The sequence below is a fragment of the Watersipora subatra genome, chromosome 9 (genome assembly GCF_963576615.1).
Source record: "Watersipora subatra chromosome 9, tzWatSuba1.1, whole genome shotgun sequence".
NCBI lineage: Eukaryota > Metazoa > Bryozoa > Gymnolaemata > Cheilostomatida > Watersiporidae > Watersipora > Watersipora subatra.
In genome coordinates this window covers 34,449,603-34,477,478 of record NC_088716.1, presented here as the reverse complement: position 1 = coordinate 34,477,478, position 27,876 = coordinate 34,449,603, and the positions used below count along the sequence as shown (strand labels likewise).

The following is a 27,876-nucleotide window of genomic DNA, read 5'->3' as shown; positions in this document are numbered from 1 at the left end:
TGCTCAGTGTTGTAATATGTGTGCTCAGCGTTGTGATATGTGTGCTCAGCGTTGTGATGTGCGCTCAGCGTTGTGATGTGTATGCTCAGCGTTGTGATGTGTGCTCAGCGGTGTGATGTGTGTGCTCAGCGGTGTGATGTGTGTGCTCAGCATTGTGATATGTGTGCTCAGGGCTGTCATATGTGTGCTCAGCGCTGTGATATGTGTGCTCAGCGCTGTGATATGTGTGCCCAGCGCTGTGATATCACTAACATAATTATGGGTAAGTTGTCATCTCTACAATTCTTCAAATATGCATTGCTATGAAATTTCTGGTAGTCAAAAAATAAGCAATGTCGTAATGCTATTGCAATAACTCTATACAATCAGCTGTTATATATTTGTTTTTATTAACTTAGTTGATTATTGCAAAGTTAGCGAATGTAAATTTTTCATTATTCAACTGCAACAAAATTTAAAAACAAGCATATTTTTCTTTTTTTTGGTATATACTCACGTACGAAGTGTCGTGTGATCAGCAATTCAAATATAGTTCAGCAGCCCATTGTGCATTTAGCAGAGCGAAGTAAACAAATCAATGATCAGTAACTGTTCTAGTGTAAATCCAATCATGACGACATTATTTTCATAAAAAGCTTCCATTCATCTTTCAGGATTTTATTCAGGATAGAGCCCTGAATAACATCTATCCTTCAAGGATTTTCATAAATCCATTTCATAAATCCATTCTTGAAGAATTTTCATAAATCCTTCAAGAATGGATTTTATTCAGGGCTCTATCCTCATTGTGGCAGCAGTTTTATACACTCAAAGCAGCCTGCTAGATTACACTAAAGCCCAGTTATCTTTCCCTGGTTGTTTTATCTCCATGCGTGGATCTGGCACCTTCCTCATTTCACACGTGTAGACTACTGGCTCCATTATGCAACTGCGTCTTGATTTGGGCATAGAATGACTTGTGATGTCTGTAAACCTTGCTTCCACTCTCTGTAAATGAGATTTTTGTTTTACACTAGTACAACATAAAGACACTAGTACAACATAAAGACACTAGTACAACATAAAGACACTAGTACAACATAAAGACACTAGTACAAAATAAAGACAAACAAAATGTTTTTCAGTAAAACGTTAAAGTTTTTAAATGAGAGCAATTAGAGCAAACAACATTCAAATCCAAATAAAATCTATCGGGAATGCCTTCTACTCAGTCTGCCAAAGTTGGTGTTTCTGTTTGACATAGTAATAGCAGTTCTAGGTATTCAGTAGTCACTCATGATTATTTAAAATCAATCTTTAAAAATTGTTTAATATACAAATTATGGTCTAGGTTTGTGTTTAGGTCGTACTCTACTTCTTTAGCAAGACTGCAAATGTGAAGAATTATGACTGCTCGTTATCTTTTTATGTACACCACTCTGGTCATGCGAATTGTGAGAAAAACAAGTGCGCACCATTTGTCTTCTTCCTTACTGAAGGTGCGAGCAGTTTGTGTTAATATAATGAGAAAAGTGCATGGAACTGCTTTTTGTTCGCAGTTAAAACTATAAACACCACTTTGTTCACATTTGAGATTATAAACTCCACTTTGTTCACAGTTAGGACTATAAACTCCACTTTGTTCACAGTTAGGACTATAAACTCCACTTTGTTCACATTTGAGACTATAAACTCCACTTTGTTCACAGTTAGGACTATAAACTCCACTTTGTTCACATTTGGGACTATAAACACCACTTTACGGTAGTCCGAAAAGATTGTTGCTTGGCCATTCATTCCATGTTAGCATTTTGCATGCAGATGAGAAGCTGAAATTTGGCTTGCTTAAAAGTACCCAGACTATAATGTTGGTTATGTAAACCCTACACATAGGGGTACGCGATCGGAGTACACGTGAGCTGTTCGCATTTCAATCACATGTATTTACAGTTTGTATGTTTCAGAACAATTGGAGTACACCTTTACATTTTTTCAGTATTATCTATTTTATACATATCATATTTCAAATGTTTTTTCTTGGAAAAAACACTTAAAATACGATGTAATGTAGAGAACACTGGAAAAATGCTTTTGCTATTACCAAACACTTATTGGGACTCACAATACAAAGTTGATTTTGAGACTGTTGAAAGTCTGTGAAGTAGAAGAACACCACATTAATAATTTCATGGTGTAAGGTTCAGGGTATTAATTTGAAACTAATTTGAAAAGTGTTGAGTTTTATGAATTCACATCAAATTTAAGGATCATATACCGACCCTTATACTCAACCCCTATACCGACCCATATACTAACCCATACTGTAGTACTCTTCTCTTTCAAAATTGAAGCCCTTTCTTGTTGATTTTTGTCATGTTTTAGTTCGGCAACGAGTACTTGATCATGAACATCATCTTTATCACTTGCGCTCCCAAATTGGTTGCTTTGGTTTTCTTTTTCTTGTCCCATTGTGTCAGCCATCCTTGTTTCTAGCTCTATGTTTTCAACTGGAACATAGCATTATCATGACATCTATTAAACAACCAAGATGAAAGTTGAAGTCTAATTTTTTTGTTTACTATGCGAGTGTTTACGATGTACCGTTTTGTAAAGTTTCGTTATATTTTAACAAAAAACATTTCTAGAATCTTATAAACACGTTCCAAAGCTGCTATTCCAACATACATATTTATGATTGAAATGCGAACTTATTTTCCGTTTATTTCTGGCAATGATATGAAGTAGCTAATGTCTGTCACACCATACAACTTAATACTTGTTAACAAGAAGTCATTATTGACTAGCCCCAAAAGCTAATTGAGCGGGTAAAGAGAGCGGATAACTTGTAAGCATGTAGATGATGGAGGCAAAGGTACCTGTATCGTAGTTAACAGGTGGTGTGAGTATAATCGATGGTAATCGTGACATGACTGAGTTCTGGTCATTCACCGCTCCTGTGTATTGGTCATTCACCGCTGCTCGTGTGTATTGGAAGAGTTTATTGTCATACGCTGTCAGACATTTATTTCTATTTCTGCCTATTGTTGAGCAGGAGTTGTGAGAGTATTCGCTGATGGTGTCTTCCTCTACATACAGTTTTCCTTCTCTCATTGACCTTTTGTCCAAAGTTAGTATCTCATCTGGTTTATTTGATGAGTACACGTCAGGCTTTAATTCCCTGAATAGCCCTTCCTCGAACCAGCTATGCTCCTCATCAGGTCTCCTCATGTCGGGTCTCCCCATGTCGGCTAGTATACTAGCTACTCTGCGCTTACGTCGATATCGGCTCCAGTTATAGAGCAGCACCAGGGTGATTAGTGGGAGCATGGCTGATAGCATGATAATTATTGCCAGTGTTGTTCCTGCAAACCAAACGTGACATTCCTGTGATATAAATACCTCAACTAGCATCAATCTTAGAACAACATTATTATTAAGGTCGTTCTACCTGCATGGGATTTAAGAGTGTACTGCTTGCTTCTATGCACTGCAAAACTTATCAATAGATGAAATTGTTGTATATTAATTAGGAGTTATTTTCTTATGCACTTCTATCCTGAATATGAGGATCTGCTTACATTGTGTTGTTATCTTCATTAGCAGATCGGTAGGATACTGGGTTGTTACTGGACCAAACTGAGTAATGCTAATAGATGAAGATACGGACTGCTATACAACAGGGATAGATGTTCATAATGCATACGCATATTTGATATTGACTTTAGCAAGTTATTTTTAAAAGTGTGAGCTCATACTCACCGATGAGCATAATCACAACAAATCTAACCCATTACATATTTAGGTTCTGTGAATGAAATAAGATGAACCCGCTAAGAACTTAAGAAGGCATCTGTGAATTTTATGCTGTCGCATAAGCATGCGTTGTCATGGCAATAACAACAAAGCTTCATAAAATACACCAGTATCTTTTGACATAATATGTACTAGAGAAGCAGGTTGGTTGATCTGCTTAATGTCGAGACCCTATGAAAATCGTTTGCTTGTATCTATGTCGGCTGAAACCCAGGACTGCCACCCAGAGTGAAGTTTGAGATACAAAATACTTGCACTTCACCAGTTGATACACCACAGGTTCTGTCTGCAAAAGTTGCTGCTGACTATATAGATATACCTTCTGTCTAATTGAATGGACTAAAAATCTGTATACTCTCCCGCTATCCTAATAAATGCACTCACTTTTTCTTGTTTAAAGTGATGTAGTAAATCACCACAGTACTTATTCTTGTTTAAAGTGATGTAGTAAATCATCACAGTACTTATTCTTGTTTAAAGTGATGTAGTAAATCACCACAGTACTTATTCTTGTTTAAAGTGATGTAGTAAATCACCACAGTACTTATTCTTGTTTAAAGTGATGTAGTAAATCATCACAGTACTTTTTCTTGTTTAAAGTGATGTAGTAAATCACCACAGTACTTATTCTTGTTTAAAGTGATGTAGTAAATCACCACAGTACTTATTCTTGTTTAAAGTGATGTAGTAAATCACCACAGTACTTATTCTTGTTTAAAGTGATGTAGTATATCACCACAGTACTTATTCTTGTTTAAAGTGATGTAGTAAATCACCACAGTACTTATTCTTGTTTAAAGTGATGTAGTAAATCACCACAGTACTTATTCTTGTTTAAAGTGATGTAGTAAATCATCACAGTACTTATTCTTGTTTAAAGTGATGTAGTAAATCACCACAGTACTTATTCTTGTTTAAAGTGATGTAGTAAATCACCACAGTACTTATTCTTGTTTAAAGTGATGTAGTAAATCACCACAGTACTTATTCTTGTTTAAAGTGATGTAGTAAATCACCACAGTACTTATTCTTGTTTAAAGTGATGTAGTATATCACCACAGTACTTATTCTTGTTTAAAGTGATGTAGTAAATCACCACAGTACTTATTCTTGTTTAAAGTGATGTAGTAAATCACCACAGTACTTATTCTTGTTTAAAGTGATGTAGTAAATCACCACAGTACTTATTCTTGTTTAAAGTGATGTAGTAAATCACCACAGTACTTATTCTTGTTTAAAGTGATGTAGTAAATCATCACAGTACTTATTCTTGTTTAAAGTGATGTAGTAAATCATCACAGTACTTTAAAAAGAATATTTTTGCTTCTATTTGATAGCCGAGTGACTGCCTTTTTAAACACATTACAGGTAATGTTTGTCTCTCCTGCATTACTTGACTGATTTACACCATTGGTTTCTACTAAGAGCATTTTTGCAAGCAAAATTGATGCCTGAGACTTATTAATAGTTTAGTGTGTGAAACAGTGTAAATCTCTTACTCTCTGTTGATGTAAAGACTGGCTGATAGATGACCAAGTGTACTGGGAATGCTGTAGTAGTGGTGCTAGGCATGTCAGTCGTAGTTGTAGCAGGTGCAGGCTCCCTTCTGATATAATCAGCTGTATGAGAAGTGTACATACTCTACTTGTATATATAATTGTACATGTATAATAATAACAGTATTAGCAATAGTAACTGCAGTTAATGATGACCTTGAGTTAGATGTTTGATGTTATCCGCTAGGTTTTCCTCTGATACAGTAATCTCTCACTGCTTAGGGTTGATCGGGACTAGCACCACCGCGAATAGTGAGAATCCAGGCAATAAAAACTAATAAACTCGTATCTAATAGTCACTTTTTCATTAATCATAAACATTTTTCACTCCTTAATTTTAAGAGAGCATTTTCAGGGTTGAGGACATTGAGAAGGCATGATGAAGGGTGTCACAAGCACCCCGTTCTCTTACACTTCACAAAATGTAACAAAGAAACCACAGGATTTCTACATTGTTCTGTATTTTAGTTTTTTATTTCTGTTTTTATTTATTTTCTGTTAATTTTAATTGCTTAGTTAATGTGTTTTACCCCTTAAAGTACTGAAGCCGCAAAACGTGAAGTAATGAAAGATTACTATAATTAATAGACATCCTTTGAAATGCCGAATTGCTCACCTAGCAATGATAACAACAATAACAACGGTGACGATGACAGTACAATAATAAATTAACAGTAAATATTACATTGGTTAGTTTGGTGCGGTAGGTCATTGACATGTATTCTGGCGGTTTTATTGTCATAGGCTCTGCATTACTTACTGTAGCATTGGGCATGTATCAGAACCCCTGCGAAATATCTGTGTCTCTTTTCATTGCTTTCACTGGCTAGGAAATGCCCGCTTAGTTTGGACCATTCCGGAAGCCTGACCACTTCGCACTCCTTCAAACCATTACACTTGTGCTTTATGAGTCTGTGAAGGTAGTCATAACCGAGAGAAAGGCCCTGATCGTTCGTGCCTGTCAAGTATAATATTCTAAAATTACTCGATAGATTATTTTAAAATATTATATAATATAATATTATATAATATCGATAGATAGTGACTGCCTTCATCTTTTTGTAAAGTTTCAAGAATCGAAAACATGTAAGATAGCTAGATGAAAAGTTGGCATTCTAGAGCCAGTCTAAATGGTTACCTCTGGAAAGGAAAGATACCATGAATCCGCTGTATTGGCTTGTGATTTTAATAATACAACAATCCTTAAAAGTTGACTTGCAACAAAATTCTCATTACAGTTATTTGGTATCAAAAGGTTCTTCATATCTTATTCTGCTGTGTTGTAGGTGCAAAATATGTGAAAATGTGATTACAAGCTCTTAAAAGCTAAAAAACGAACAGCTCATCGCAACCATCACGAAAACGCTGTAGGTTGGAATCCCTCTTAAAACGGCTCAAATGGAACGTTGTTGAACATGATGTGCTTCTTTTTACACTCTTGCAATTTCATTCGTCAAAATTTTCTCAAATATACTTCACGCATTCAATAAAACCATGTCTATTGTCCTTACACGTCTATTTCATTATCAATATAATGCTGTCACTTTGAGCACTGATATCTCAAAAATTATCGTAAAAATTCGTTCAATTTTTTAACCTTAGCACGAAGGAGTGCATATCATTCTTTAATAAACATTGCCGAGTCTGTTGGTCACTTGTGATGGTTGAAAAATGCTGCAAAAAATGTTCGTGCCATTTGGCTGGAAATATGGGTCACATGATCAGATTACAACTAGATGATTAGACCAAGCTGAAAAGAAACTGTACAGTAGGTCGCATCTATATTTAATAAGGGCTTTTCGGTAGAACCCGTAGTGTTTGTCATAAGCTAGTAGTACGAGATGTTTTATATTGAGCTTTTTATTGGCCTTTCAATTTCCGTGAGAACATGAGAGTGAGTTGTGCGTTGATGTGAGCTGAGTGCGTCATCAAAATAAAGAGATTCCAACCTACGGCCATTTTTTTAACTGTTCGTTTTTAGCTTTTAAGAGCTTGTAATCACATTTTCACATATTTTGTACCTACAACACAGCAGAGTAAGACGGGGTGAATCTTTTCATATCAAATAACTGTAATGTGAATTTTATTGCAAGTCAACTATTAAAGGATGAAAGACCATTTAATAATTTAATATCCCAGATGAAAAAGCACTTTAGCACTGAAAAAGATTTAATGTCAAGGACATTTGATATCAAAGAATAGCTGGAAAATTGTTCTTTTCAATGAGTCAGCCTACTAAACATTAAGTAAGAACAGTCTTGTTACTAGTTACTAGTTATATGAGCCCGTCTTTCATGATTTTGCTAACCGTTTGAAACGCCTGGTATCTGGAATTTGGAGTGTCCCTAGAAGTACATGTAAAACAGAACATGGTTTTGGTGTTGCCCTATCTCTTTAAGCTCAGATAAGTACCGTTCAACTTTAGTCAAAGGAAGATAATTCTTAATGTCAAGTTAATGTATCACATTACTAACAGTTAGCATTAATCTGATTTTAAATAGAAAACTTACTATGAATGGCGCGATTGATCGACTTACTATGAATTGTGCGATTGATCGAGCCATATATAAGGTGGCATTGAAGAGAATCGGCAAGTTGGAGTGCTGAAGTATTATCAGTAGCATAAACAGTTATCGATGAGATGTTCATAGTAGAGCTGCTTTGACAGGATCTCATAGGTAACAGCCGGCCTGGACAGCCGAACCAATTTCCTATTTCCATTGTTTTATCTACATCAATATATGGTGATATTGTGGCAAAATCAGTCGTAGAAGACATCACACTTGTTATAAATGGTGTAGCAAAGGATAGAACCATAACTCATGGTTTGAATTCATCAATCATTAGTTTGGTTTTAGCTGGAATGGAAGATTTAAAGTCATTTCAGTGAAAGGTTACCCGATAGATATACTTCATTGGCTGACAACAATGAAATCTTTAAAAGTATGCAAGTGTCTCTCTGGTATCAATATATTTTATTTTTTATGAATAAATGTGGTTAATCTTTGTTGGGAAAGGCTCAAATGTTTTATGCGAACTTATCAACAAGGGATTTTACTCCAGCTTAACATTTATATTTAGCTAAATTATTGACACTCCTGCTATGCCTGCTTTCCCCATCTATTCTGTTTACCCAGTTTGGTAATACGAAAAATATTTAGAGACTCGTTGTGGCTAGAAGAATTCATATGTTAATGGCCACAGTTGAGGCTTTAGCATTATCATTTACAAATTAATTATAATAGACATCAACTATAATAGACAGCGCTCAACTAATCCAACACGTATATTGCTAATCCAATATGTATATTGCTAATCCAACATGTATATTGCTAATCCAACATGTATATTGCTAATATAAATTAACTGGTAGCTCCCAAAGCTGCCTAGGTCCAACTGGTCCACAACATGTTGGTATTCACTTTTTTCCTAAAATTCTGATTTGACAATATATTGTCTATATTTGTAATCTATATTAATCCTGTAAGCTGCTATGAGTTCATATAATCTATATCAGTTAATTGGTCAAACCAGCTGCATTTGTAACAACCATCATTAATCTTTCTTGGCCTACTTGAAGCGGTACATCACTTACTCCCTATAGACCAATAGCAAACAGGGTTGCTTTCATATTTCTTTGGAGTTATCATCTATATGCTAGTTTCACCGATACGCAAATGACGCTGCCTTTTTGCGGTTAATGACCCACGAACAATTCTTCTTAAAATTGTTTGCATAAAGCAAAAGTTTGTTATACTATTTGTGTACTATTCAACTATATGTATAAAATCTTGGTTTCCAGCTTTTTATCTATTACAGTACCCATACAAGACTCTGTCATTCACTATCAGTCACCATACAAGACCCACTCATTCACTATCAGTCACCATACAAGACCCTCTCATTCACCATCAGTCACCATACAAGACCCTCTCATTCACTATCAGTCACCATACAAGACCCTCTCATTCACTACCAGTCACCATACAAGACCCTCTCATTCACTATCAGTCACCATACAAGACCCTCTCATTCACTATCAGTCACCATACAAGACCCTCTCATTCACCATCAGTCAACACACAAGACCCTCTCATTCACTATCAGTCACCACACAAGACCCTCTCATTCACTATCAGTCACCATACAAGACCCTCTCATTCACTATTAGTCACCATACAAGACTCTCTCATTCACTATCAGTCACCATACAAGACTCTCTCATTCACTATCAGTCACCATACAAGACCCTCTCATTCACTATTAGTCACCATACAAGACTCTCTCATTCACTATCAGTCACCACACAAGACGCTCTCATTCACTATCAGTCACCATACAAAACCCTCTCATTCACTATCAGTCACCATACAAGACCCACTCATTCACTATCAGTCACCATACAAGACCCTCTCATTCACTATTAGTCACCATACAAGACCCTCTCATTCACTATCAGTCACCATACAAGACCCTCTCATTCACTATCAGTCACCATACAAGACCCTCTCATTCACCATCAGTCACCACACAAGACCCTCTCATTCACTATCAGTCACCACACAAGACCCTCTCATTCACTATCAGTCACCATACAAGACCCACTCATTCACTATTAGTCACCATACAAGACTCTCTCATTCACTATCAGTCACCATACAAGACCCTCTCATTCACTATCAGTCACCATACAAGACCCTCTCATTCACTATTAGTCACCATACAAGACTCTCTCATTCACTATCAGTCACCACACAAGACCCTCTCATTCATTATCAGTCACCATACAAAACCCTCACATTCACTATCAGTCACCATACAAGACCCTCTCATTCACTATTAGTCACCATACAAGACTCTCTCATTCACTATTAATGGACCCCATGTGACACAGTTATCACCTCATGTACTACCATCAAGGCTCAAACTGATAATTGTACTTTATCATGTAAGTGGTATGAGCTCGCAGTTCTAACGTGACAAGATGACTTCTGCACTCCGTACCCCTTATGCACAGATAATCTGACAGCACACTTGCCATTGGGCGCTTCTCATTGCTCACCCGCTGTTTCTTTTGGGTGTATCTATCTCTAGTAATAATTAGTAGTTACAGAAAAATGGATTAATTTTGGGTGTATCTATCTCTAGCAATAATTAGTATTTTTATAGAGAAATGTATTACTTGTTGAATACCAGTTGCTGTTCTGTCAGGATTAGTAAAGAGAAGGCACAGCTAAACAACTCACTTGTTACAGTTACAGATGGTTGTTGGTTCACACTTTGTACGTTTATATAGGCCTACATGCGACTTTAGATTCACTGGCTGAGACCGGTGGCTGACTGCAAACTTTTTAAGGTCATTTAGATTTAAAAAAGCAATTGAAATTGTAAACTGCTTTTTATCGAAAACTTGTTAAGCTTATTCTTTATTATGTTAAGTTGCTTTAAACATCTGGTATAAACCACGAAACACAAAAATAGTCATTAGCTTTAGTCAGAAATCAGACATTATCATGAAACCAAAACACGAAGAGTCATGAATCGTATGTACAAAAACTTACAGGTTGAGGTAAGAAAGATCAGACATAGAAACCAGACCAAACTAGCAGACAGGTTCTTCATTGCGTGCGTCTAGCACCTGCTCATGTTTGCCATCGAGTAAAATCGGTCATAGGTGAATGTTTATAAAAGGGCCAGTCAATGAGTGATTGATTGGATAAGAATAAGGTGGTCATGGCTCTGGTGACTGCTGGGAGGCAAGAATCTAAACTGATTTGACACCTGGTGATAAAGGCGGGGTGTCACCAAATCTGCTTTTAAGTTTGTCTAGCCCCTTTAGTTTATATGGCATAATAGTACCAAGTTGGGTGGCGCCTTATGCCAGCAAATCTATACTTTCTATCTACAGATGTAAGGTTTGCCTATGTGTAGTGCTTTTGTTAATGCATTGCGAGTTGTCTTTTCTGCATCATTCCGGACGTCTTCAAGTATATACAAAAGATTTGTGAACTTGAAGAACCTGTGTGTACCTAAATTTTAAGAAGGCAGTTAGAGACAAATATGTAATGTTTGATTGGTTTTATCTCCGAAATGCAAAGGTTATTGTCAATCCTTGTTGATATACATTTTATATTATAATTTGCTATCAGAAATAGAACTAAAAAAGGTCACACTTCGATTTACGATTCCCTCTGCTTTCAAATTTTTTATATTCAATTTAAAATTTGAACAAGCGTTTATATTAACACGCTAAGCGATTTCCAACATAGGATGCATGAAATCTCTAAATTAGTAAATCAGTACTTGGGGACTTAGTTCTTCAAACAGTTTGGTTTTATGTTGCTTGAATAATATAACACTGTATTTTACAGTTTCCGTTTTCTGGTTTAAAATGGTGGATCTCAAGAATGCTAGTGCTGGTGTTGATAGTTGTGAGAAAAGACGGCAACGCTTTTCGTATAATAGAAACAACAAATAATAGAGAAATGTGAACGGATGTCATCTTATCAATTCTTGAATTAAATTTTCGAAGCCGTGTAAGAGGTAGAATAAAAAAGACAATAAAAGTAATATGAAGAAAAGTATTCTGACACAAATTAAAGTAGATAAGTTGCCTCTAAAGTACTGAGTCTTCACTCCTATTCACCTGCCTCTAAAGTACTGAGGCTTCACTCCTATTCACCTGCCTCTAAAGTACTGAGTCTTCCCTCCTATTCACCTGCCTCTAAAGTACTGAGTCTTCACTCCTATTCACCTGCCTCTAAAGTACTGAGTCTTCACTCCTATTCACCTGCCTCTAAAGTACTGAGTCTTCCCTCCTATTCACCTGCCTCTAAAGTACTGAGTCTTCACTCCTATTCACTTGCCTCTAAAGTACTGAGTCTTCACTCCTATTCACCTGCCTCTAAAGTACTGAGTCTTCCCTGCTATTCACCTGCCTCTAAAGTACTGAGTCTTCACTCCTATTCACCTGCCTCTAAAGTACTGAGTCTTCACTCCTATTCACCTGTCTCTAAAGTACTGAGTCTTCACTCCTATTCACCTTCCTCTTAAGTACTGAGTCTTCACTCCTATTCACCTTCCTCTAAAGTACTGAGTCTTCACTCCTATTCACCTTCCTCTAAAGTACTGAGTCTTCACTCCTATTCACCTGTCTCTAAGGTACTCACTGAGTCTTCACTCCTTTAAAAACATCTTTCAAATGATTATAAATCTATCATATAGTTTTACAGATAATTGTGGTTTTGGCATTTAGTTAGATAGTTTTATATCATGCATTTGTTTTAACGCTTTCTTTGACTACTTTAAATTTCTTTTCTTTTCTGTAGCTCTGAAAGGAATTAACAAAATCTCAATGTATTCTTATAAAATTTAATCCCAATATTCAATGGTTTATCCAACAAGAATATCAGAACAGATTAGATTCTTCACATGTATAGGTTTGACTGTAAATCCCTCGAGCGCCGCTTATGCACCGAATGTGTGGCCTATGTATTCAACTAATACCCTTCACAGTTGCCTGTGAAAGTTGTTAGTTCATTTCTCCCTTCTTCATGCTTATCTTCCAATGACATGTAAGTTGTTTCAGTCATGTCCATACCTAAAATATTGATGAAATCCATCTTTGCTTTGCCCAGCACTAGCTAAGTGTAGATTATGTTATTTGCCCTTCTTTTAATTGCCTTCATGTGGGTACAGCCAACTCTCGGCTTACCATTTCTACATACAAATGCAGACATGCAACCAAAAAGTTTGAGTAATAATTTGTCTTCGCATGAGAAATAATTTCCTGCACATATCAAGAATAATTTCTCAGAACATAGCAATTTTGTAAGGTAAAAGACGGGTAAAAATTGAACATAAAATGTAATAGTAATGACAAATATGTACATGAGTATAAATTCAAGCAAGTTATGCTGGTTGTACTGCTAGCACTATCATGCTAGTTGTACTGCTAGTACTATCATGCTAGTTGTACTGCTAGCACTATCATGCTAGTTGTACTACTACTACCATGCTGCTTCTACTACTAGTGCTACCCTTCTGGTTGTACTACTAGCACTACTAGCATGGTAGTACTAGTACTACTATTGTACTGGTAGTGCTGTATTAAGCTCAGTACTGGTATCACTTGCTCAATCACTAAACCTATATAACATCGAGTTGACACTTTAACTCACATTGTCCCTAAGGTGGAGTAACATCGTTAAGCCTTTTTATTTATCATTAGTTCATTAATTTAGCTTTTACATGCAATCTAGGTTTTATTTGTAGATTTTCATCTATATATATAAATCCCTTACTTTAATACTTTATGTAATTACTTTGAGTATTGATTTTTGATTTTGGACTCTAAAATGACTCAAACAACACGGTAATTGCTTATAAAGATATTTGCTCCAAGATGGATGGCATCAAATATCAGAGCAGATTGACTTTCTATGTTGAGGTTAGATCCTGGTTATATTGCTACAATTTTGTTTTCATTTGTATGTTTGTTTTAAAAAATATATCTTTAATGGGCTCTCACAATTGACAAGGCAAATGTAAGAGAGTTATTTTTAAAAAGGCCTCTAACAGTCCAGCCTATTGCTGGGTGAGTGCAAGAGTCTACTTGTTGTGGATGTCAAATATTACGTAAGTATGTCATTTCAGATGAATAAAGAGGTGCAGAGTATTCCAACAAGTTGGTCAGGAAATTCAGAATTTATCCCTATTCTACTGTTAACTTTAACCACGTTGAAGCTGTCAATTTCGTGATATGGATTTAAAGCTTTCTATAGAACAAGAGAACAATAAAAGACAACTCCTCTATGAATAACTGGAAAACCCTATCAATAATAAACATTTATTCGCACCCTCTGTCGCAGATCTGTTACTGATAGAGCTGATGTTTTCAGCTCTATCAGTAACGCTATGGTGTTCTGGAGAACTTTAGCATCAAACATAGCCTGAAGAAATCATACACAAAATTTGTATCTACTTGGGAACTGCTTCAGTTGCATTTAGGGTCACATTATATGGTGTTCCCATGCAGCTGCCATTTAGGGTGACAATGATATAGTGTTCCCACGCAGCTGCCATTTAAAGTCACAATGATATGGTGTTCCCATGCAGCTGCTATTTAGGGTCACGTGATATGGTGTCCCAAGCAGCTGCCATTTAAGGTCACAATGATATGGTGTTCCCATGCAGCTGCCATTTAGGGTCACGTGATATGGTGTCCCAAGCAGCTGCCATTTAGGGTCACAATGATATGGTGTCCCCATGCAGCTGCCATTTAGGGTCACATGATATGGTGTTCCCCTGCAGCTGCCATTTAGGGTCACATGATATGGTGTTCCCCTGCAGCTGCCATTTAAGGTCACAATGATATGGTGTTCCCCTGCAGCTGCCATTTAGGGTCACAATGATATGGTGTTCCCACGCAGCTGCCATTTAGGGTCACATGATATGGTGTTCCCCTGCAGCTGCCATTTAGGGTCACAACGATATGGTGTTCCCATGCAGCTGCCATTTAGGGTCACAATGATATGGTGTTCCCATGCAGCTGCCATTTAGGGTCACAATGATATACTGTTCGCCTTCAGCTGCCATTCAGACTGATTCATATACTGTAAATTGGAGTTTTACAAAAATCTGAGCACTTAAACAAATATCCTTTCAGATAATCAACCATACTTTCGTCAATCGATTGTTTTTATGGGTTTTCCTTGAAAAACCATCTTATGAATAAATGGCTTGACATTATCTTGTCCGCAGTTACCACTACTGTAAAATGCAGATTGCTCCCAATGCCACGCATTTATTTTATGAATTAAAATACAAATTTGGTAAACAGAGTTCTAACAAGTTATAAGTTATAGGTAAATAGAGTTTCACTTTCGTGCTTCTATCAGATTCTGCCATCATTTTACTCGGTCAGAAAATATATTACTATAGTTTTTTCTACGTATGACAGCTTTCATGCTACTTACTTGAATTATTTCGAATCTGTACAAATTTACTAACACGCCTTGGGCCATCCAATTTTATAATGCAACCAAAATAGATTGGGAAATAATTTATTCACCTTTTGCATTGACAAATGACAAATAAACTGACTGTTTGATCAAAGCAGATGTTTTCAGACGCCTTGAGCTATTATACCCTACTATAACAGCGGCTAGAGTCTTGTAGAGCCCTGTAATTCATATTTCCCTTCCAGCTCTATCTAAAGGCTATTATGAGAATTCAGTGAAATACAGAGTAATTATGCTGATAAGACATTCACATTTGATGATTATTTACATGTAATTTTCAGTCCTGATCGGTTTCTCAATACTTGCTAGGCTAATTGCGCTGTCACTTGGCTGTAACATTTCATATGGTCAGTGGAGAGAATAATCTAGTTGCATGGCTGTTGCCCTTTTCATTGTTTATGCAAAGGCTTGTCCTGAATTTGAGAGTTCTATTTACGATACGGCTGCATAATTTAAGGAAATTTGTGGTTGTTATCTTTAGTACCGTCGCCATTGTCATCATCGTCATCATCAGCAGACAAAAATGCCTTTAGGAGAGGTCCAGTTGAACACTTACAAATAGCATTGGTATAACCAGGAATAGGTAGACGACTCCTATTAGTACTAGCTCTGTAGATATCCTCGATATAGTTCAACTGTGTCAAGGTGTCATTGTTCATACTACTTGCTATTGATGTCGTCTGGACTTGGTACTCATCACTGGTTGCGAGGACAAACTCATCTGGTTTTAGGCCTGAATACTCACCGTAGGTGTCTGCAATTGTAGGCTTGCTTTCAAATAACAGCTTATCTCTATACATACATCTGTCATATGTCATACACTAAATGTGGTATAGGCCCTATGTATAAAGATACCAAATATGGTATGCGTATAAAGATACCAAATATGGTATGTGTATAAAGATACCAAATATAATATGTGTATAAAGATGCCAAATATGATATGTGTATAAAGATACCAAATATGATATGTGTATAAAGATACCAAATATGATATGTGTATAAAAATACCAAATATGGTATGCGTATAAAGATACCAAATATGATATGTGTATAAAGATACCAAATATGGTATGTGTATAAAGATACCAAATATGGTATGTGTATAAAGATACCAAATATATGTTTATAAAGATACCAAATATGATATGTGTATGAAGATACCATATATGGTATGTGTATAACGATACCAAATATGGTATGTGTATAAAGATACCATATATGGTATGTGTATAAAGATACCAAATATGATATGTTTATAAAGATACCAAATATGGTATGCGTATAAAGATACCAAATATGGTATGTGTATAAAGATACCAAATATGGTATGCGTATAAAGATACCAAATATGATATGTGTATTAAGATACCAAATATGGTATGTGTATAAAGATACCATATATGATATGTGTATAAAGATACCAAATATGGTATGTGTATAAAGATACCAAATATGGTATGTGTATAAAGATACCAAATATGGTATGCGTATAAAGATACCAAATATGATATGTGTATTAAGATACCAAATATGGTATGCGTATAAAGATACCATATATGATATGTGTATAAAGATACCAAATATGGTATGTATATAAAGATACCAAATATGGTATGTGTATAAAGATACCAAATATGGTATGTGTATAAAGATACCAAATATGGTATGTGTATAAAGATACCAAATATGGTATGCGTATAAAGATACCAAATATGATATGTGTATTAAGATACCAAATATGGTATGCGTATAAAGATACCATATATGATATGTGTATAAAGATACCAAATATGGTATGTATATAAAGATACCAAATATGGTATGTGTATAAAGATACCAAATATGGTATCCGTATAAAGATACCAAATATGATATGTGTATAAAGATACCATATATGGTATGTGTATAAAGATACCATATATGGTATGTGTATTAAGATACCAAATATGGTATGTGTATAAAGATACCAAATATGGTATGTGTATAAAGATACTCGTCCAAAGATGAAGGTTTCACTGTGCATGGTAGATATTTCACTTGAGACACTGATGTTCTTCTTGAAATAGTAATTTTAGAAATTTAGAGTTTTACGAAATTTGAGAATGTATGTTTAGTCTTATATAAAACATGATTTGAAGATAGACAACCTTTTTACTAGCTTTTAATGATTTCTAGATTATAAACAATTTTAATTCATATTTGAAACGATTTTTTCATGTCAATTTCCTCGCAATTTTTTTAGCTAACAATGTGACAAAAGTTGTCAGCTATCGAAAGCAACTCAAATATTTCGAACATGGTATTTGTTTGTCTTAGCTGTTTGTCAGAATGCCATTGCGTTTAAGGTAGTTGCGAACATGGTATTTGTTTGTCTTAGCTGTTTGTTAGAATGCCATTGCGTTTAAGGTAGTTGCGAACATGGTATTTGTTTGTCTTAGCTGTTTGTTAGAATGCCATTGCGTTTAAGGTAGTTGCGAACATGGTATTTGTTTGTCTTAGCTGTTTGTTAGAATGCCATTGCGTTTAAGGTAGTTGCGAACATGGTATTTGTTTGTCTTAGCTGTTTGTTAGAATGCCATTGCGTTTAAGGTAGTTGCGAACATGGTATTTGTTTGTCTTAGCTGTTTGTCAGAATGCCATTGCGTTTAAGGTAGTTGCGAACATGGTATTTGTTTGTCTTAGCTGTTTGTTAGAATGCCATTGCGTTTAAGGTAGTTGCGAACATGGTATTTGTTTGTCTTAGCTGTTTGTCAGAATGCCATTGCGTTTAAGTTGCGTTTAAGCAACTAATCATGTTTTTGTAATGAGTTTTAATTTAGATGATAACTGAAAATAAGGAATTTGTATTGAGACCACTTTTATAAACCATTTGTCATTTTATGGGCTCCTCACCGTTTGGTACCATCAATATTTGTTACATCTTTTTTCAACTTACTCTGCCCAAGTGATGTCGGATCTACGCCACCGTCAATTTGGTCTGTAGTCTGGGCTCTTGGTACTCCGAATTCTTTAAATATTCTATCAACCTTTCGGTTCCTTTTGTACCTTTCCCAGCAGTAAAGGATCACGATTAGGACAAGGAGGATGGCGAGTGAGAGCCCGACAGCCACTCCAAGTAGGATTTCTGTGTTGGTACAGTATTGATAAATACATGTTCACATCGGCTTGATGTTCGCATCGTCAGCCATGATAGCTGTGTGAGACATTCACTAGTGTTACATGCTACGAATTTTTGAACTTCGAAATTGTGGCTTTGATCGTAGGAATGAGGAGGACGAATTTACATGATACGCAGGAGTGGTTGCACAACTCGCAATTATTCGTAGCCGACGAATTTACGTGTTACGAAGAAATTGTCGCACAACTCGGCGTTTTCTATATTAGTCCGTCCGCGCTCTTATCTACAGCGGGGCACAAAATTTATATCGCGGTTGACACTCTTAAAATGTGTCTAAAGTCAAATGTCAATGTCAAAGCGTGTAAGAAATCTTTCTTTAAAATTCAGAGTCAATATTTTTTATTTCGGAGGTAATATTTTTAAAGCACATGCATTAAAAACAGAGCAGCGTAGATATGCTGTAAGGACGTCACTAATGAAGACGATCAAAATCCAACCTCCGATCGCAAAGATTTGTGCAACAATACGAAGATCGATGTATGCATGATACGCAGTACTCCATTGTTGGTAAGATGTTTTCAAAAACACCTTCCTTGAAATGGAGGTTTGAATCGCTTCGAAGATTTAACGATTCGACGTTTTAAACCATTTACATGCTGCGAAGATAAAAAGTACGACAAAACTTCGTAGCATCTAACACTAGTGATTGCCACAATTATGACACGCATAGCATAGCCAGTCTGCCCTCTACAGTGCTCAGCTGTAAAAGTTAAAGGTTGACTTGCAACAAAATTCACATTACAGTTATTTGGTATCAAAAGATTCACCATGTCTTACTCTGTTGCGGTGTACGTGCCAAATATGTGGAAATGTGATTACAAGCTCTTAAAAGCTCAAAAACGAAAAGCCGCCGTAGATTGGAATCTGTTTATTTATTTGACGTAGTCATTACAGTTTGGTTATCGTCTCGTCACGTATGTTCTCAGGTGAATTAAAAGGCCAATCAAAAGCTCAATATAAAACATATCGTAGCACTAGTTTATGGCAAACACTTCGGGTTTTACCGAAGACCCTGTATCAAATATAGATGCTCGCTACTTTACAGTTTTGTTTCGGCATTATCTAATCGTCAAGTCGTAATCTGATCATGTGACCCAGTACTTCGAAAATAATTTTTGCAGCACTTTTCGATTATCACAGGTGACCAACAGGCTCGTCATGATTATCAGACAATGATATGTACTCGTTCGAGCTAAGGTTAAAAAGTGTAACGAATTTTTACAGTAAGTTATAAGATATCAGTGCTAAAAGTGACAGCATTACAATGACGATAAAACAGACGCGTAAGAACAATAGACATGGTTTTATCGAATGCGTGGAGTATATTTGTGAAAATATTTTGACGAATGAGGTTGCATGAAAGTGTAAACAGAAACCATCCTGTAACAACTATGTCCCATTTGAGCCGTTTTGGAAAGCGAATCCAAACTACGGCGGTCTCGTGTGGCTGCGAATAACTGTTCGTTTTTGAGCTTTTAAGAGCTTGTAATCACATTTCTACATATTTTGCACCTACAACACGACAGAGTAAGACATGGTGAATCTTTTGATACCAAATAACTGTAATGTGAATTTTGTTGCAAGTCAACCTTTAATAGCACTCTCTGGAGATCCACAACTTTGCTGTTTTTATTTGCTGTTTTTATCTGCTAATTGAATTTTATTTATTCAATCATCAGAACTTACTTTCTCGTGGCTGCAGTACTACTTGGTAAATAGGTACATAGACAGGAAATGGTAGCGTAGTCTTTGGGGTAGAGGGCTTCTGTCTAGGTGTTGTGGCTGGTGGTGGCAGTACGGTTGGTACATCTTCATTCACTACAACAGTTGAAAAATATGTGACATACTGCAATAATATAAACTTGACAAATGTTTGCTAAGGAAGAATTCGCATGCGTCAGATCTAAAAGGTTGAATGCTGTTATTTGAATTTAGGATATTATTGATTTTTTTGTCCTGTCTTAAATACGATACATGCCTGTGATATCGTGAGTGTGATACATGCCTGTGATATCATAAATATGATACATGCCTGTGATATCATAAGTATGATACATGCCTGTAATATCTTAAATATGATACATGCCTGTGATATTGTAAGTATGATACATGCTTGTGATATCATAAATATGATACATGCCTGTGATATCATAAGTATGATACATGCCTGTAATATCTTAAATATGATACATGCCTGTGATATTGTAAGTATGATACATGCTTGTGATATCATAAATATGATACATGCCTGTGATATCGTAAGTATGATACATGCCTGTGATATCATAAGTGTGATACATGCCTGTGATATCATAAGTGTGATACATGCCTGTGATATCATAAGTTTGATACATGCTTGTGATATCATAAATGTGATACATGCCTGTGATATAAGTTTGATACATGCCTGTGATATCATAAGTGTGATACATGCGTGTGCTATAGTAGGCGAGATACATGAGCAATGGGTCTACCACTTTTTCCCCATACTCACTGACAAACTTGTCATTATCCAGACGCCGGGTCACTTGTAAAGCACCCCAAAATATTGTCTTCTCAAATGGCTCACCCCACTCTGGCTCACAATCATAATTCTTACAGATGTTATTATTATTTTATTATTATTATTACTAGTATTAATAGTACTATAGAATAACTAGTAGCTCACCGAGACAGTTTATATCAAGAAGAACACCTGCAAAGTATTGTATCCCATTAGCATTGCAGTCTGTCAGTGAGCTGACGAGATTCCACCATTGTGGCAGCGTGTGTTTAGTTGTGTCACACTTCTGTTTTCCATTACACTGGTTCAGGATCCATCTGTAGAGATGCCGGTAGTCATCGGAGAGGCCCTCGTCAGAAAAACCTAATATATTGACTTATTACAACAGCAACTCTTCTAATTGACAATACTATCAGCGTACTTTCTCTGCTGTCATTTCATGAAAAGATTTGTTAATAATATATAAATGGGTAAAGGCTGAATTGACGTAAATCGTCAGAGTGATTTTTGTTTGTCAGCGAACAGTAATGCGAAATAAGTAGCACACCAACGATATAGAAAAAACTTAACATAGAATATAATAATATATAAGTATGTAGTGAGTATTAATATAGTTTTCATAGCAATAATATATCTGAATGCCTAGCGTTGCACAGGTAATAAAAAACATTTACCATTCTAATTTTTAAATGAACATGATTGTTTATTTTGGTGTGCGGCCAGCCAATGCATGATTCAGATATTTGAAAGCTTGAGACAAAACAGATTGTTGAAAAACATTTCATATTTCTTATGCTACACATTCACTCAAGGCCTATAATAGCTTATAAACAGTGGTAGGTAATTTAGCTGCTATTGGCTAAGTTTCTCTACCCAATGAATTTGAGTAACTTAAGCTAATCTAATTCTGCATTATAAAAGAGGCGTGTTCATCCTTCATCTGGGTCTTAAGACAAAAGATGCACGGAGATTAAGCCAAGCAGACTACCACTAAGCCATGCAGCTAGCTTATCACAGTTATCTTGCCAAAGCTTGAAATAATTGTACTTGTAATTGTACATGATCTCACACGCGTTCTAGAATTATTCAATCATGCTTATTATTCCAGTCTATCAAGTAGGCTGTATGACGCAGTGAATGCACTTGTCTGCAGGTGGTTATTCTGAGTTCATTTTCAATGTGAAAGAGTTTTTTCATTTCTAAAACTTTATCGATATAACTAGACATATGAACAACAGACCAAACAACGACCAACAAACACTTATTTAGATATATAGATAGATATTTACATTTATGATTATGTATATGATTATATGAGCTATGAACACAATTATCACTCCAACTATTTATGTGCAAGTATATATATAATAAGTAAAACGTTGACAGGCATGAATATTTGTTAGAGATGCCCCGATTCTAAATTCACCAGCTGATTCAGATACCGATCCGATATACCGATCCTAATTGAAAAATAATCCGATTCAGATACCGATTCAGATCTTTTGTGTTGCATAGATAGTAGCTCATTTTATTATGCAAATACAAACATAATGCAAAGAAAACATGAATATTATTGTATTTATTTGTTTGCATTTATGGAAAAAAATATATACATATTCACATACTGACATACCGTGCATGTAGTAACAAAACAGTCCATGTTTCTTGTAATTTGTAAATAAAGGTAATTACTGTTAGTGGTACAGTTCTATCTGTGATAACGAAGTCCCTCTTCTATTGTTGGATGAACTGCTGTGCCTGTACAAGTTTAGAGCAAATCAATGTTTCTTTTAAAAACCGTTAGTGATTCAATTATCTCAGTAAGACATCTCTTTTCTTCCATCATTATCAATGTAGCCGAGCGTACTGAAGGGGGATTCCCTTGCAACAGATGTTGGAGGACAGGCTACATACCGATACGCCACTGGGGTTACCGTTTTTTGTACAATACAAACGATCCATTGTATCGTCAGGATCAAGAGAGTGATGGATAACTTTATGCGTCGACTGTTTAAATTACTTTCGTAATGCTAGTAAATAGAAATATTACACTGCGTTCTTGTTTCCCACTTTTGTTATCTTGTTCGTGATTGCTTGCAATAAAACCTATCGCTGTAATTGGGAAATACCACACTTTTTGTTTACGTTCTGGCTAAAAAGTTTCCTTCGCTGTGTTGATCAGGCTATAGACATGAAATAAATTGTGTGGCAGGCCTGAAATTCATTAAGTAAAAGTAAGAAGCTTACAGCTGATGATTTTTTATTAGTATAGCAGGCTAAAATACAGTTTTCTGCTAAATGGTTGATCTGTAAAAAGTATCGGAAGGTTCAGATTTTTTAAGAAAAGATCGGCCGATACCGATTCAGATACTTGACACTCATATCGGCACCGATACCGATTCCGATACCAAAATCGGGGCAACTCTAATATTTGTCAGTAAGGATGGTATTGGCTGATATTGCTAGGTATTGGCTGATATTGCTTTGATTGGCGTATCTCTGTTGCCAGTTAGCGCTTATACACTAACCGAAAACTATCTCTCAAGAATTTAACAAATGCAGAGCCTTTTGATTTCAAATCAGCATGTAAGACTTACCGTGAATGACCCTTCTACATTGCTCCAGTTTCGCACACTCTCTCCCATTACTTGCTGTCTCGAGCTCACTGATGTTGGCTGTAGTGATCACTGTTACCGACTCTATGAGTATCAGACCATTGTTGCATGTGGTTGATATTAAACCATGTCCTTGGCAAGCATACGAGTATAAGGTGCTGGCCACATCTACAATGATACTCTAAAGTAGTGTAGACTGTCACAAGAGAACATAAACTCAGCACAGGAGAGTTTGTGTATTGATTAAATTACTATGCATTCATTGCTGACTATTCATTGCTGACTCTCAATGGTTACTCAAGCTATTAGAAGTTGGTGTCCGTGTACTACACGAGTGACTGAGAGAGCGCACAGGCCATTATTAGATGGGTAATATTGAAAGCTGTCTTTGTTCATTGAAATATATACAAGTAATAAACTCATGCTATAAAACTGGTTATGTTGTAAAGAAGTTGCTCAAATGCATATTCTTGCTGGTTTTTGTCATGATAGTAGCTGTATATTTTATTATTAGTTATATAATTGGTTATTTATTGTAGTGGTAGAGATTCAAAGCAGCTGGTGTTGTTAATAGGTGGGTTAATAGGTGGTGTTGGTGGTGGGTTAATAGATTTCGGGTGATTGTTAGAGTTTACTTTTTTCATCCTTTCATTCATTTTAAACATTTATAGTAATTATTATTACATCGTTTTATATGATGGCATTTTTGTCCTATACAGAAAGGATTAATAACTTGATTAAAAGCTAATTAGTAATTAAACATCCAAAAGAACAAATATAAAAATTACAATATCGATATTACCGTATATTGGAATAAATATATTATATGGAAAATAGAAAACAGGTGTATTGGACAGTTAAATTAATAATTTTGTGTATGATACTAGCTTATAGGCAGATTAAGTTATTTACAGTAGGCTTCTCTATTTTGAACAATCCTGGAGTGCACTGAGTCAACCCCATTGATTGATTTATTTCAATTGACTTCTCCAACAAAATTATACAAAAACAGAAATGACTACTAACAACATACATGTACCTGGTTATTAACCACCCATGGTGGTAAATGTAATGAAATCACATCGATTAAATTGTGACCTGCAGTCGCTAGGCCCTAGGACTATATGTAAATTGCATTCTTGTGAGAATACGCAAGGCTTGAAATTAGTTAGCCTCAGTCGTGCCCTCAACATCACAATAAAAAGAGTGGGCTAGTGAATAATATCATCGGGAAAATATTGTATGGCGCTTGGAATCTCAGTTATTCATCATAAAAATAATCTGTACATGGAGAGCTAATGACACTGGTTCTTTTGTCATTTTCATTGGTTCTCCGGAGTTGTCCTACCTTCGCCTGCCACTAGCGTCATTATCGTAGTTGATAAATATAAGCGGTAAGTGATAACATAAGCGGTAAGAGCACATAACACCGAATATGAAAATTGTGACATCACAGTTTGCGAGCCTATAGGCCTAAATTGAAGATTTATGCGGTAGAGCTCTGGGAAATCTTAAAACCACCAACCAATGTCTGTCTCACCATGTCAAACAATGGCTCTTTTGAAAGCCAAGATATTGAGAAACCTGAATAAGTTGAAACAACACTTACAGTATGTGATTTATGTGCTTCAAGTACAACTATGAATTATTGCTGCAATGTACCATGAAGATGTACCAAGACGATGGACCATGACGATGTACCAAGACCTCACCATCACGTTGGCATATGTTGAAGTAACCTGCTTGTCTCTGATAGGCCTGGCGAGTAGAGTATGATTGAATAGATATTGAATTTTACTTCATCCTATTCCAGGCCAAACCATTTTCATATCAAACTCGTTGACTAATAACAGCTTTTATCATCACAATTAGGCATTTCATTGTGTGATAAAACATGCATTAGCGTTAACCCATGTTCAGATTCGGTGTGAAAATTAAGATGAGTGCCTTTGTTAAGGTGACCTGACAACCTTAACAAACGTGACAACCTTTACAAAGTTGACAGCCTTTACAAAGTTGACAACCTTAACAAAGGTGACAGCCGTAACAAAAGTGACAACCTTAACAAAGGAGACAACCTTAACTAAGTTGACAGCCTTTACAAAGTTGACAACCTTAACTAAGGTGACAGCCGTAACAAAAGTGACAACCTTAACAAAGGTGACAACCTTAACAAAGATGACACCCATAACGAAGGTGACAACCTTAAAGAAGGTGACAACCTTAACAAAGGTGACAACCTTAATAAAGGTGACAACCTTAACTAAGGGGACAACCTTAACTAAGGTGACAACCTTAAAGGTTGACTTGCAACAAAATTCACATTACCGTTATTTTATATGAAAAGATTCACCATGCCTTACTATGTTGTGTTGTAGGTGCAAAATATGTGGAAAGGTGTTTACAAGCTCTTAAAAGCTCAAAAACGAACAGAAAATCGCAGCCACACGAGACCGCCGTAGTTTGAATTCCCTTTCCAAAACGGCTCAAATGTGATGTAGTTGTGAGAGATGGTTTCCGTTTACACTTTCTTGCAACCTTATTCGTCGAAATATTTTCACAAATATACTTCACGCATTCAATAAAACTATGCCTATTGTTCTTACGCGTCTATTTTATCGTCATTGTATTGTTGTCACTTTTAGCACTGATATCTTATGACTTACCGTAAAAAGTCGTTAAACTTTTTAACCTTAGCTCGAAGGAGTACATATCATTGTCTGATAATCATGACGAGCTTGTTAGTCACCTGTGATAATCGAAAAGTGCTGCAAAAATTATTTGCGAAGTATTGGGTCACATGATCAGATTACAACTTGACGATTGAATAATGCCGAAACAAAACTGTAAAGTAGCGAGCATCTATATTTGATACGGGGTCTTCGGTAAAACCCGAAGTGTTTGTCATAAACTAGTACTAGTACTACGATAAGTTTTATATTGAGCTTTTTATTGGCCTTTCAATTCACGTGAGAACATCACGTGACAAGACGATAACCAAATTTCGTGGTTATGTCATCGAAATAAAGAGATTCCAATCTACGGCGGCTTTTCGTTTTTGAGCTTTTAAGAGCTTGTAATCACATTTCCACATATTTGGCACTTACAACACAACAGAGTAAGACATGGTGAATCTTTTGATACCAAATAACTGTATTGTGAATTTTGTTGCAAGTCAACCTTAACGAATGCGACAACCTTTAAGGAATTGGTTAATTATATGCGTCACTCAGCTCAAACTACTCTTCAATGAGGACTTGTCCATCTAGGATGATTTTAAATACTGGTTGTCTTGCATTCTCTATGTTTTTATGAAATTGCATAAGCCAAAAAGTCTCCTTGTTGTCGTGAGATTGCATAGACCAAAAAGTCTCTGCTACAAAATGACAAAACTCCTATAACGTAAACACTCCAGTGAAAGAAAAATTACCACAAAGATATTGTACTCAAAAGCTATATTAGGTATAACTGGACATACTCACAACTTTGGCATGGAATGATCAGTGTGACAAAGAGCGGCAGCAGTAGATGTACATCATGTAAATTCATCGTGTTGCTGACTCACTTGACTTACAGTAAATGAGCTTCTTCTTTGGAGTCTAGCATCGAATCATGAAGACACAGTTGACTGCTATTTCTAACATTTCAGCCGCTCTCATGTGTCTCCCTTGTGTCTCCCTTGCCGCTCACTTGTGCGTTTGTAATGCTTGTAATGCGATGTGCGAAGGCAAGAATAAAACAAGCTCTAATTGTAAGGCAGTGCTAAAAATGCATTCATTGCCTTTGTGCACAAGTCAAATTATGAAATTTAAACATTAATTTTGATGTGATCAAGGAAGTATATACAATTCTTGTATGCTCGAAATACTTCATTGATTTAACTGTCTCTACAGAGAAGCTTGTTTGGCAAATTAACTTGGCCATATCTGAAAAAGCGTTCAAATTTTATAATTGTTTTTTTCTTAATTGTAACCTTCACGCTTTTAGCATTGAGCTCTTCGAATATTGATTGCTCAATGCTGAGTTCTCGGCTCAATTTATCATTGTTAAATATAGCTACATATTTGGTACATCAGCTTTTATGAATGAATAGCTTGTGTACTACTGGCTATTTGAGTGTCACTCTGTTATATTCTAGCACGCTATAATAGACCGCAAATTAACAACATTAATTTCGTAATCTCCAGGCAATATATTGTTTTGTTAA

At 35.9% G+C, this 27,876-nt stretch overlaps 3 protein-coding genes across 5 annotated transcripts in view; 1 reads left to right on the top strand and 2 right to left on the bottom strand.

The window, feature by feature from the left end:
• Positions 1-27,876, top strand: part of LOC137405400 (activating signal cointegrator 1 complex subunit 3-like) — a 242,727-nt gene that overhangs the window by 63,446 nt on the left and 151,405 nt on the right. The gene's annotated exons all lie outside the window — the stretch shown is intronic.
• Positions 342-11,001, bottom strand: LOC137405401 (uncharacterized). Of its 2 annotated transcripts, XM_068091650.1 has the most exons (7): positions 10,910-11,001; positions 7,886-8,077; positions 6,109-6,306; positions 5,292-5,411; positions 2,856-3,341; positions 2,296-2,486; positions 342-987 (listed from the first exon to the last, which is right to left on the bottom strand). In XM_068091650.1, exons 1-7 carry the CDS (start codon positions 10,968-10,970, stop codon positions 826-828), a joined length of 1,410 nt encoding a protein of 469 aa, XP_067947751.1. In that variant the 5' UTR covers positions 10,971-11,001; the 3' UTR covers positions 342-825. The 2 variants fall into 2 exon arrangements, with proteins under 2 accessions (XP_067947751.1, XP_067947752.1); XM_068091651.1 differs by lacking the exon at positions 5,292-5,411.
• LOC137405407 (uncharacterized) lies at positions 12,811-27,269 on the bottom strand. Of its 2 annotated transcripts, XM_068091657.1 has the most exons (7): positions 27,152-27,269; positions 23,652-23,837; positions 21,220-21,417; positions 20,238-20,369; positions 18,309-18,497; positions 15,927-16,124; positions 12,811-12,948 (listed from the first exon to the last, which is right to left on the bottom strand). In XM_068091657.1, the coding sequence occupies exons 1-7, from the start codon at positions 27,216-27,218 to the stop codon at positions 12,848-12,850; spliced, it is 1,071 nt and encodes a 356-aa protein (XP_067947758.1). In that variant the 5' UTR covers positions 27,219-27,269; the 3' UTR covers positions 12,811-12,847. The 2 variants fall into 2 exon arrangements, with proteins under 2 accessions (XP_067947758.1, XP_067947757.1); XM_068091656.1 differs by lacking the exon at positions 12,811-12,948 and having other exon boundaries at positions 15,516-16,124.

Excerpts from the sequence above, each read along its gene's own strand:
- LOC137405401 (XM_068091650.1), bottom strand. The coding sequence starts at position 10,970 with ATGAAGAACCTGTCTGCTAGTTTGGTCTGGTTTCTATGTCTGATCTTT. Across the intron at positions 6,307-7,885 it reads GATCAATCGCACAATTCATA|GCACGAACGATCAGGGCCTT; the intron begins GTAAGTCGATCA and ends TATACTTGACAG. Across the intron at positions 2,487-2,855 it reads ACCTGTTAACTACGATACAG|TTGAAAACATAGAGCTAGAA; the intron begins GTACCTTTGCCT and ends GCTATGTTCCAG.
- LOC137405407 (XM_068091656.1), bottom strand. The coding sequence starts at position 27,218 with ATGAATTTACATGATGTACATCTACTGCTGCCGCTCTTTGTCACACTG. Across the intron at positions 20,370-21,219 it reads TCTTGATATAAACTGTCTCG|TGAATGAAGATGTACCAACC; the intron begins GTGAGCTACTAG and ends CAACTGTTGTAG. Across the intron at positions 16,125-18,308 it reads TCCGACATCACTTGGGCAGA|ACACCTACGGTGAGTATTCA; the intron begins GTAAGTTGAAAA and ends CTACAATTGCAG.